Source organism: Acinonyx jubatus, chromosome E3 (genome assembly GCF_027475565.1).
Source record: "Acinonyx jubatus isolate Ajub_Pintada_27869175 chromosome E3, VMU_Ajub_asm_v1.0, whole genome shotgun sequence".
Taxonomy (NCBI): Eukaryota; Metazoa; Chordata; class Mammalia; order Carnivora; family Felidae; genus Acinonyx; species Acinonyx jubatus.
Genome location: NC_069398.1, coordinates 19,040,691 through 19,052,764, shown reverse-complemented (window position 1 = coordinate 19,052,764; position 12,074 = coordinate 19,040,691). Strand labels below are relative to the sequence as shown.

Below are 12,074 nucleotides of genomic sequence, written 5' to 3'. Positions count from 1 at the left end.
TATTCTGAGATGCGGTCCCAGGAATCAATCCTTTAAAAACCTCTCAGGGAGCCGAGGGGGGAACGCCTGGGTGGCTCAGTCAGTTGAGTGTCCGACTTTGGCTCAGGTCATAATCTCATGATTCGTGAGTTCAAGCCCAACATTGGGCTCTCTGCTGTCAGCACAGAGCCTGCTTCTGATCCTCTGTCTTCCTTCTCTCTCTGCCCCTCTCCCACTCCTCTACTTGTATGCATGCACTCGCTCAAAAAAAAAAACAAACATTAAAAAAGAACATATTGGGGCACCTGGGTGGCTCAGTCAGTTAAGCGTCCGACTTCGGCTCAAGTCATGATCTCACAGTTCATGCGTTGGAGCCCCACATCAGGCTCTGTGCTGACAGCTTGGAGCCTGGAGCCTGCTTCAGATTCTGTGTCTCCCAATCTCTCTGCCCCTCCCCCACACACACTCTGTGTCTTTCTCACAAAAATAAACGTTAAAAAAAATAACATACTAAGGGGCGCCTGGGTGGCGCAGTGGCTTAGGTGTCTGACTCCTGACTTTGGCTCAGGTCATGTTCTCATGGTTTGTGAGACTGTGCCCCATGTCAGGCTCTGTGTGGACAGCACAGAACCTGTTTGGGATTCTGTCTGTCCCTCCCCTGCTTGCACAGGAGCACACTATCTTTCAGAAGTAAATAAATGAACATTAAAAACATTTTTTTAATATTTAAAAAATAATAATAAAAACAGTTTTAAATGAAAAGCTCTTCAGGGGCACCTGCCTGGTTCTGTCAGTAGAGCATGAGACTCTTAATGTCAAGATCATGAACTCAAGCCCCACATTCAAGTGGGCATGGAGCCTACTGAAAAATAAATTATTTTAAAAAAAAGTAAATAAAATAAAATAGTTTTTCGGGGCACTTGGCTGGTTCAATTGGTGTAATGTGTGATTCTTGATCTCAGGGTCATGAGTTCAAGCCCTATGTTGGGTGTAGAGCCTATTTAAAAAAAAATTAAAAACCAAAAAGCTTTCCAAGTGATTCTACTATGCACTGGTGTTTGAAAAATAAGAGGTTACACCACATAGAAAGCACTTCTTACATCCATTATGCCATTTAAACCTCAGTTACTTCCTTCTCATTAACTTTCAAAAAGTGGAAAGTGAGACTCATAAGATTAAACACACTTGACTCAACAAACACAATTATTAACAAGTACTGTTAGAATTCAAACCTGTAACTGAGGAGTCCAAAGCCTTTTTTCTATGAAATCTTGTGAACCAATAAACAATCTACTCCCAACCATCAAAGGCCAACAGTAGGGGTGTGCCTGAGTGGCTAAGTTGGTTAAGCTTACGACTCTTGCTTTCAGCTCAGATCATGATCTCATGGTTTGTGAGATCAAGCCTTGCATCAGGCTCTGTGCTGACAGCAAGGAGCCTGCTTGGGATTCTCTCTCTCCCTCTCTCTACCTACCCCTCCTGTTTGCCCATGTTCTCTCTCTTCTCAAAAATAAAAATGAATAAACATGAAAAAGAAAAAAAGAAAGAAAAGGTCAACAGTAATCTGGAAAGCAGCAAAAGTGTCCTTTCCCCCTACAAAAGCTCAATGGGCTGAGAAACCATAGACATCATAACTATTAGCTCTGCCCTATAGATTGCCCACTCTTTTTTCACCTGCTCTAGGATATGGGTCTGCTTGCTGGCCACAGTCTCTTCCTCCTCTTCAGGGGCAGAGGGTACAGATGAGCCAGGTGGCTCTTCCAGGGGCATATCAAACAGCTCTCGGATGGTCTGCTTTGGAGAGAACAGAGGAAGAAGTGTCAGCCAATAGAATGCTGGGCCCCGGTCTACAACTATGAGATGACAGCTCTTAGAAATAGTCACAAGTGCCACTAGTTGAAAAGGCAGGTAGAGGCCAAAGCATCCTCTTTAATAAGCAGAAGTAATTCTCTCCTCCATAGGCTGGAAGATCTTAGTACCTGTTTAAAATAGGCTGTGGTGAAGTTGCCTCCCTCAATGGCCATGTCTCCCAACATTCTCTTTTGATTTGCCTTTTTTAGGATGTTCTCCTCCACTGTCCGTTCACTGATGAGTCTAGGGAGTGATGAAGGCATGTGTAAATAGCCAAATACGTTAATAAAACCCTATCAGTAAAGAGGATACTACATGAAGGAAGCCTAGGCAATACCTGTAGATGTGGACATCTCGGGTCTGGCCAATCCGGTGACAGCGATCCTGGGCCTGAGCATCCATGGTGGGATTCCAGTCGCTGTCATAAAAAACAACAGTGTCTGCTCCTGTAAGGTTTACACCCACGCCCCCACTCCGAGTTGAAAGGATAAAGCAGAATATGCGTTTGTCTGCATTGAATCGTTCCATCAAAGCCTAGAGAAAAAAAAAAAAGGTAGTATTAGGAGACAGAGGCCCCAAAACAGACCCAAGGCTTAGTGGGGCCCCTTCTGGGAGACAGTAGCTGAAGTAAGCCCTTGAGGGCTACAGATGCCTGGGTTACCTGTCTCTGTTCAACTCTAGTAGACCCATCCAGACGCAAGTAGAGGTGGCCGTGGTAGGTAAGAAACTGTTCCAATACATCCAGCATTCGAGTCATCTGGGTGAATATGAGCACCCGGTGGCCCTCTGCCTTGAGCTGTCGCAACAGCACTGCCAATGTTTGCAACTTCCCTAAAGAAATATGAATGGGTACAGGGAATTTGCTATAAGCTGGAATAGGGAGAACACTTAGTACTGAAAGGTTGTAGTTGAAAGATAATAAAAGCTTTAGGCCAGGGTTTCAATTAGCCTAGGAGATCAAAAATTTAACTTTATTTTCTTCCCTTAAGGAGTCCCCTCTTTAGTCTGCTCTTTTCTTGGATCTAATTTCTCTGGGTCTAACCAGAGGTAGGATAACATACAGACCCATGGGGGAAAAAAAGCAATCCTCAATGGTGGTACTACAATCCTTAGGTACTACAATGAATTATGCCAGCTGAAACAGATAGATTTATAGGACAAATGTCAACAACACCAGCTGGCAGTCACGGCTAACATACAGGGACTGAAGAGCACTGAGATAAGAACCAGGGAGAGAGGATCTTATGAGGTTATCTAGTTAAACCTCCCATCAAACATAAAAGTTAACTTCTATAACATTTCTGATTAATCATTTTGAACGCTTTTAATAGACTTTCAATTGATCTACTCTAAATGGGTTCATACGTTACAAAATTATTTTTTTTACTAAAATATTTATCGAAGGGTGCCTGGGTGGCTCAGTCAGTTAAGCACCCGTCTTAAGTTCAGATCATGATCTCATAGTCTGTGAGTTTGAGCCCCACGCCAGGCTCTGTGATGACAGCTCAGAGCCTGGAACCTGCTTCCAAGTCTGTGTCTCCCTCTCTCTCTCTGTCCCTCCCCCACTCATGCTCGGTCTCTCCCACTCTCAAAAATACACATTAAAAATAATTTTTTAATATTAAAAAAATAAAATGTTTGAGTACACATTGATAAAAATTTTGTTGTCTGATGTTCTAAAGCATTTAAGAAATTCCCAAAAAACGTTACTACAGGAATATTAAGGGGCGCCTGGGTGGCTCAAGTCCGTTAAGCGTCCAACTCTTGATTTGGCTCAGGTTGTGATCTCACATTTTGTGGAGCTCTGCACTGACAGCGAGGAGTCCGCTGGGGATTCTCTTTCTCTCCTCTCTCTCTCTCCCCCTGCTTGTGCTCTCGCTCTCAAAAGTGAATAAACACTTTTATTCATTTTTGAGAGAGAGAGATAGAGGGAGAGAGGGAGAGAGGGAGAGAGGGAGAGGGCGAGGGAGAGAATGAGCAGGGGAGGGGCAGAGAGGGAGACACAGAATCTGAAGCAGGCTCCAAGATCCAAGCTGTCAGCACAGAGCCCAGAGCAGGGCTCGAACTCACAAACCATGAGATCATGACCTGAGCTGAAGTCAGATGCTTAACCAACTGAACCACCCAGGCGCCCCAATGAACATTTTTTTTTAAAAGAAAGAAATATCTCTGCAGCGTTGTGGCAGAAACAATTCACTCCTGTGTCCAAAAGACATTCTTGCTTAACAGAACCTGATTTAACACTGTGGACACCTGGCAGAGAGCCCTTGATCCCAGAGAGCCCCAACCAATCCTAAAAGATAAATCATGATTGGTCTAAATGAGCCACAGTTCCTCTTTGCCATTTCCCTTTTTTTAGTGATTAATCTAGGGATGGGCAAATGGCCCAATTCAAACCAATGAGTTGTGAAGCACAGTCAGCGGGGAGAACTCGGCCCTCCACCCCCCAAAAAAGAGAAACTTGCTTAGAGTCTTTGTCTCAACCCCTGCTTCTTGCTCAAAGCATTGCTGTGCTCCCTGGAGTTATGGCAGCCATGGTAAGACCATTAAGAAATAAACATGAGACTACAAAGATAAAAGCTAAGGATGATAAGCAATGGAGAAAGACCAGAAGGTTCCTGGGTCCATGAAAACACCAGTAAGCTGAGCCAGTCATAAACCACTATTCTCAGAATTTCTCATTAAGTAAACACTAAATGTTCTTGTGGTTTAAGCCACTATTGGTCGGTTTTCTCTTACTTGCAGTCAAATGCATCCTAACCAAAACCAAGAAAAAAGTTCCTTGTGTTTTCCCAAAAGAAAAACTGGTTACCATGCAGTCTTGTACCACCACACACCTTTCCCCACGAATCTGAAAACTCTGTTGTACTATCTTATCTGTCACTGTATCCCAAATGGTTAGCAAAATACAACAGATATTCACAAAATAATCACTGAATCAATGAATAAATGAGTTAGCACACATTTTCAACTTTCATCAAATGCACAAATGCCAAGAATATAGCATAAAGGCCTACATTTCTCTGTCTTGCCTATAAGCATAACCTGAACAACTGTCTAATGTTTAATGAAATTCACAAAGACCTCATGTACAGCAGCTCTCTGAAGTAGCAGTATCGCTACTAAAAGAGGGGAAGAGGTCAAGGGATCCTCACTGGACAATGAACTTACCACAATCATACTGGATGAGCCTCAAGTCAGGGAACTGGGTGCGCATGTTACACACAATACGGTGCAAGGGGCGAGCCCGGGGCCAGAGCTCACAGGCCAACTGCTCCTGGAAGGCTGCCTGACGTGGGGCCAGCCAAGGAGGTGGGTGGCAGGCATGCAGGGAAGGGGGAGGTGCCTCCACAGGAGGCATGACAAAGATGAACCTGTGAAGAAAGAAGGCAAGCAGTATAAAAGGTGGAATTGTGAAAGGCCCCAGAAGTGCACCTTCACCAGCCCTAACCACTACATCCACTCGGAGGCCCCAAGACCCGCTTCCCATTAACACTTAGCCCTGCCAACCTCTCAATGATTTCTGACAGCTGGTCTAGTCGTTGCTGGGGAAACAGTACAGCCTGGCGGGCAGCCTCGGTATAAGTCCAAAAGGTGGGGTGGCTGGGGCCAGGAGAACGAGGGCCGATGGGGCTGGCGACAGGTTGGGGCAGGGTACAGAAATCCAAGACTTCAGTCCCATACACAGGTGCCAGGGCCCCATGAGCCTCACTAAGTTGGAAAATCCGTTCCAGGCGTTCAGACCGCTGCCGCTTCCGCTTTTCCTCCAGAGAGTCCTGGGATGAGGAAAAATACACACACACACACACACAGAAAAAGTAATCAGTATCCTCACAGAAAACCTGACCATTCCTCCCCGAATTAACCATAACTGATGTAAACTGTAAGACTCAAAATTACGTTATGTTTTTAGTGGTTTTCCAAGTTGTCAATAATGAATGTTATACCTCTCATAAGGTTAAATGAAGTAACTTCTCTGCAAGAAAAAACTGATCTTCCCTTGTACGCTACCAAAGCAGAATGCCTGAATATTTAAAATTAAGACCTGCATATCGAACAAGCTTATAAAATAGAGGATTTCTGGGAATTTTCTTAAATAACTCTGCAACACTCAAGTTAATTTACTTCCTTGAAGTGGATCCAAAACAATTATTAAAAGCCTTCCTCAAATTCCTGACCAGGACACAGAGGGGCTAATCAAATCCATGGCAGGTTTCTGCCAAGGGCCAGACTGGAATGGGGTAGGATGGCAACAGCTAATCAGACATCTAGGTATCATCACCCTAAGAGAGAAAAGGGGAGTGCCCTGGCAGATAGGAATCTATAGAACTTTGATCCAGTTCTTCCCCATCACTAGCGTTTTCGGTTTCACAGGTTGTGACAGAACTCTTTTCTGCAGCACTTACCACATTTGTATGATTCTTTGATTAATGTTTTCTATCCACGAAACTGTAGCCCCATATTAACACAAAACATATTTGATTTTGCTATTCTCACCCACTATCTAACTGTTATCTGGCACCTAGTAGGCTGTCAATAAATAGTTGTTATTAGAATGAACAGATGAAGGAGGCTGGATCCTAGCAGACAGTCCTGAATAAAAGTAGTGTCCCAAATTTCCCTTCTTGACTATTCCCTTTAAACTTGACCTCTTGGCTCCTGGTGATCAAAGTGAAAAAGGAAAGCATCCTAGCAGAACAGGCCAGGGTCTCAAGAGTAGTAGCAAAGAAGAAAAAATTTGCAAATCATACTTCTGAGAAGCTATTTGTATTCAGAATATATAAAGAATTCTTTCAAATAAAATAAAATAAAATAAAATAAAATAAAATAAAATAAAATAAAATAAAATAAAATAAAATAAAATAAAATAAAAATAACCCAATTAAAAAGGTCGGGGGTGCCTGGCTGGCTCAGTCAGTAGGGCATGTGACACTTGGTCTCAGGGTCTTGAGTTCAAAACCACATTGAGTATAGACATTACTTAAAAAAAAAAAAAAAAAGTAATTCAAAAAAATTATAAAAATTTAAAAAATAAAAATCAGGGGTGCCTGGGTGGCTCAGTTGGTTAAGCATTCTTTGGCTTAACTTTGGCTCAGTCATGATCTCACAGTTCATGAGTTCGAGCCCTGCATCAGGCTCTATGCTGACAGCTCAGAGCCTGGAGACTGCTTCAAATTGTGTCTTCCCCTCTCTCTGCCTCTTTCTTGTTTGCATTCTCTCCCTCAAAAATAAACATTAAAAAAAATTAAAAATAATGCAAAGGATCTGAATATCTAACATTTCTTCAAAGAAGATACACAAGGGCCAACCACTGAAAAGATGCTCAACATCATTAGCGATAGCGATTAAGAAAACACAAATCAAAGGGGTGCCTGGATGGCTCAGTTGGTTAAGCATCCAACTTCAGCCTAGGCCATGATCTTGCAATTTGTGAGTTTGAGCCCCATGCCGGGCTCTGTGCTGACAGCTTGGAGCCTGGAGCCTGCTTCAGATTCTGTCTCCCTCTCTCTCTGCTCCTCTCCTGCTCATGCTGTCTCTCTCTGTCTCTCAAAAATAAATAAATGTTAAAAAAAATTTTTTTTTTTTTTTTAAAGAAAGAAAACACAAATCAAAACCACAAGATACCACTTCACATCCACTAGGATAGCTACGTTGGCAAAAATGTGGGGAACTTGAAACCCTTATATCCTGCCAGTGGGAATGTAAAGTGGTACAGCTGCTTTGAAAAACAGTTTGGTAGTCCTCAAACAGTTAAACACAGTTACTATCTGACCCAGCAATTCTGTTCCTGGCATACATCCAATAGAACTGAAAGCATATGAAAGACACAAAATCTTACACATGAATGTTCATAGCAGTATTATTCATAAGAGCCAAAATGTAAAAATAATCCAAGCGACCCCATCAATTGATGAATAGACATATTAAATGTATATCCACACAATGGAATATTATTCAACAACAAAAAAAGGAAGTACCAACGTATGCTACAATGTGGATGAACCCCAAAAACCCTAAGCTAAATGAAAAAAGCTAGTCACAAAAGACCATACACCATACGACTCCATAGGCAAATCTAAAGAGACAGAAAGTAATGGTTGCCAAAGGTTAGGAGAGATGGAATGGCTGGAAGAGGATGGCTAAGGGTGTGGGGTTTCTTTTTAGGAACATGCAAATGTTTTATAGTTGACTGCAATGATGGTTGCACGTATGTGAATATACTAAAAGCCACTAGACTGTACACTTTACGTGGATTAGTTGTATGGTATGTAATCTTTATCTCAAGCTGCTTAAAGAAAAAAAGCGTTAAGAAGTTTCTACCTACTTGCAGAGCAAACAAAATTTAACATAGACCATAGGGTTACCATCCTTGGGCAAGAATCTAGCTCTCTTCTACTTTGAACAAGCCAGACCAACCTGACAGCATTAGAAAAAGATGAAAGGTGGAGTCAGTGGCACTGATGGAGTGGGCGACTGGGGCTAAGGCAAAGAATAAGCAGCTCTGAAAATAAAGGGAGGGGCACCTGGGTGGCTGAGTTGGTTAAGCCTCTGACTCTTGATTTCAGCTCAGGTCATCATCTCACAATTTGTGAGTTCGAGCCCTCCAGCGGGCTCTGCACTGACAGCACAGAACCTGCTTGCGATTCTCTCTCTACCCCTCCCTCTGTCCCTCTGTACTCCATCTCTCTCAAAATAAATAAACTTAAAAAAAGAAAACAAAAAAAAAGGAAAGAAAAGAAGAAAAAGACAAAGAAGGCCTGGAACGATTTTTTAGATCTTTTTTCCTGTTAGTTCCTGTGTTATTTACTCTCATTTGAACTGTAAGCTGAACTTAACCAAACATATACGGAACCATACATATACCAGGAAAAAAAACAGCTATCACAAAGCTCATGAAAGGACAGGGAACAGCCGTGAAGGTTTAAAAAAAAAAAAAAAAAAAAAAAACATGACCATCACTCAGAGGATCATCTTTAGGGAACTGTATTCCATGACTTCCCTCAGAAATTCAAATACTTAATAAACACAATGGTTCTAGCAACCAAAAAAAGTCTATCTCTGGGGAATGCCTCCTGTGTGGAAAGGAGAAAGCAACAGAGTCAGCACATCTGAGTTTTCACAACTCATGTAACCTTTATAATTTATAACATCATATAGTGGCCTAGTTTCTTCATCTACAAGATGGGGCAATTAGATGCCAACACTAACTCGACAGTGAGCAAGTACCAAAAAGCCCAATAATAACAAGACAGCCTTGAACATATCAGTAATTCATAGTTGTAAAAGCACATTAGGGAGGCATCTGGGTGGCTCAGTTGGTTGGGGATCTGACTCTTGATTTTGGCTCAGGTCATGATCTCATGGTTTTTGAGTTCAGGCCCCACATCAGGCTTTGTACTGACAGCATGGAGCCTGCTTGGGATTCTCTCTCTCCCTCTCTCTCTGCCTCCCTTGTGCACATGCTATCTCTCTCTCAAAATAAATACAAATTTTAAAAGTATTTAAAATAAATAAATAAAGGCACATTAGGTCCTCAGGTACCCCTCTGAGAAAGGCAGAATATGGATTATTATTTTTTAAATGTTTATTTTTGAGAGAGACACAAGAGTGCAAGCAGGGGAGGGGCGGAGGGAGACACAGAATCCGAAGCAGGCTCCAGGCTCTGAGCTGTCAGCACAGAGCCTGATGTGGGGCCTGACTCCACAAATGGTGAGATCATGACCTGAACCAAAGTCAGACGCTTAACCAACTGAGCCACCATGCCAGAATATGGATTATTATTCCCATTATACAGATAAGAGTACAGGCCCAGGGACTTGTCCAACCACACACTCAAGCATCAGGTTTACAAAACTAGGCTTTGTAATTTACCAAGATAAAAATGACACTATTCTATTCCATCCACTCTACCAACACTCCAAAGAAACCCAACTGCCTTCCCTCTCCTTTGAGGCAATAAAACTTACCAGATAGAAAGGGGAACGAGGTGGTGGTGGGGGTTGGCGTCGAGGCCGGGGACCACTGAACGAGGTAGCAGTGGAAGGAGGGCTGGGGGGACCAGAGCGCAACGTCAGTGTCTCAGGCTCATCCTTGGGAACAGGCAGCCGGGATACCATGGTGACAGGCAAGGGAGCAGCGCCAGATGCCGAAACCACAAGGGAAGATGCCTGGGAAGCTGGGGCCTGTGTTGAGACTGGGGCCAGCGCCAGAGTCTGGGCTGCAGCTGGACCCAAGGTGGGCACCGGAACTGGGGCAGGGCTCAAGGTCAATGTTTGCACTGAAGCTGGGGTTAGGAGTGAAGCAGATGACGATACCGGAGCCAAAGTCAGCGTGTGAGCTGGGGCTGGGCCCACTGGAGAAACTGGCGTCAAAGGGGGAGCCAGAGACAGCGTCTGAGATGGACCCAGTGGTGGTCCTGGTGCCAAAGACAGTGTCTGGGTTGGAGTTGGTACTAGGGATGACGCTGGAGTCAATGACAATGTCTGAGCTGGAAAAGGCCCCTGAGGGTTCCCCATTCCCAAAGAGAGGGTCTGAGATGGAGATGAGCCCCCAAGGGTGGATGCTAAAGTTGGGGCTAAGGCCAGTGTCTGTGTAGAAGCCGGGCTTGGGAGAGGTGACGGAACAGGGGCTGGTACCATAGTCTGAGTTGATGATGGAGCCAACACAGGAGCTGGGGCTGGCACCAGTGAAGAAGCTGAAGCTAAAGGAGTTCCTGGAGTAGATGAAGAAGCTAGAACTGGAACCGGAGTCTGCGATGGAGCCAGGACAGGAGCAGGACCTGGCGATGGGGCCAGGACTGGAAGAGGAGCCAGAGAAGGAGCTGGAGAAGGAGCCAGGATTGCTGTCTGTGGAGCCACCATGGGAGCCAGAGGGGTGGCTAGAGCCTGAGATGCAGAAGGTGCTGGAGCCAGAAGGGAAGCCTGAGCTGGAGCTGGATTTGGTGCTGCCGGAAAAGGGCTGGCCAGAGCAGAAGCTGGTACCAATACAGGTGAACATGCTGGGGCCATGGCTGAGTTCAACCCTGGAACATGTGAAGAGGCTGGAGCCAACAACAGAGGGTGACCAGTTGCCTGAGATGAAGACAGGGATGGAGTCGTGGCCAAACCCAGAGTCAAAGCTGACGCTGATGGGGAAGCCCCAGCTGGTGCCAAAGAGGGAGGTCCAGGAGTCGCTGAGACAACAGGTGCCAGTGTTGGAGTCACATTGGTCAACAGAGCCGGGCCAGAGGCCGAAACAGGCAAGGAGGCCGAAATGGGGATGGTGAGTGGAGCTGAGGCCGGGGCAGGAGGTGTGGTAGAGACAGAGATGGGAAGTGAAGATGACACTGGGATGGAGACCGTAGAGGACACAGGACTAGCAAGGGGAGAGGAATTGGGAACCGGCATTGGAGAAGCTGGCCCAGGGAGTGGGGACTGCACGGGGAGAGGAGAAGAGATGGTCAAGGGAGCAGCTCCGGGTGCTGAAGCTGTGGAGACAGAGCATGAGTTAGCCCCAGAATTCTTTTCTTGCCCTATTATCTTTTCCCTTACCCCCACACTTCACATGTTTCCCAGAAAACATTCACTCCCACACCATGAAGTCAAAGATTCAAGGAATCTGACAATTTAACATTTCCTTTCCCTCCAATGTTCTAAGAAGTAAATTCTAAAATGAGGCAAGGGCTCAGCAGCCTAGTTCTGGGGCCTACTACAAAGCAAGTCAGTCTGCTGTTAAACAAGGAATCTGTTGTGACTAAGAAACCCCTCGGGGCCACCCTATCTCCATTCCTGGCAAAAACATCTGCTCTTAAGCCACCTGGACTCACCACTGGCTTCAGGCGAAGGACTGTGGACCAGCTTGAGAAGGGGCCTCACCAGAGTGGACGTGGGAATGGGGGCTCGGGCAGTACCCAGGGTAGGTGTGGGTAGCCGGCCAGGGGTTAACGTGGGGCGTGGAGTCAACACAGCTGGAAGCCCAGAGCTTGGAGGCCGGGGTGCTGGGGCCAACGGAGGAACAGGAGTCAGTCCATCCCGAGGGGCCTGTCTCACTACAATCTTCACCACGCCTGTATTATTCACCATGGTTGGTGGCACTGCAAGAGGAAGCTACATTGAGGGGAAGGTAGAAAAGAAACAAGAGACCCAAAGGATGGAAGAAGTCCAGGGGCAGGAGAGGGCAGCAGACAGATAGTGGAGATACTGACAAGGGAAAACAACATTGAGGGAAGGCTGGACAGACAGTAGCCCAGGGCATGCCTGAAAAGA

At 45.1% G+C, this 12,074-nt stretch overlaps 1 protein-coding gene across 4 annotated transcripts in view; it reads right to left on the bottom strand.

Moving 5' to 3' along the window:
* The window catches only part of SRCAP (Snf2 related CREBBP activator protein), a 35,069-nt gene that overhangs the window by 5,058 nt on the left and 17,937 nt on the right, over positions 1-12,074 (bottom strand). For all 4 annotated transcript variants that reach the window (XM_027051660.2, XM_053213466.1, XM_053213467.1 and 1 more), the window contains 8 exons: positions 11,636-11,902; positions 9,798-11,296; positions 5,341-5,606; positions 5,002-5,204; positions 2,492-2,661; positions 2,168-2,364; positions 1,959-2,073; positions 1,654-1,773 (listed from right to left, as the gene is read on the bottom strand). In XM_027051660.2, coding sequence (XP_026907461.1) covers positions 1,654-1,773; positions 1,959-2,073; positions 2,168-2,364; positions 2,492-2,661; positions 5,002-5,204; positions 5,341-5,606; positions 9,798-11,296; positions 11,636-11,902 — 2,837 coding nt within the window. The remainder of the gene's footprint in view (positions 1-1,653; positions 1,774-1,958; positions 2,074-2,167; positions 2,365-2,491; positions 2,662-5,001; positions 5,205-5,340; positions 5,607-9,797; positions 11,297-11,635; positions 11,903-12,074) is intronic.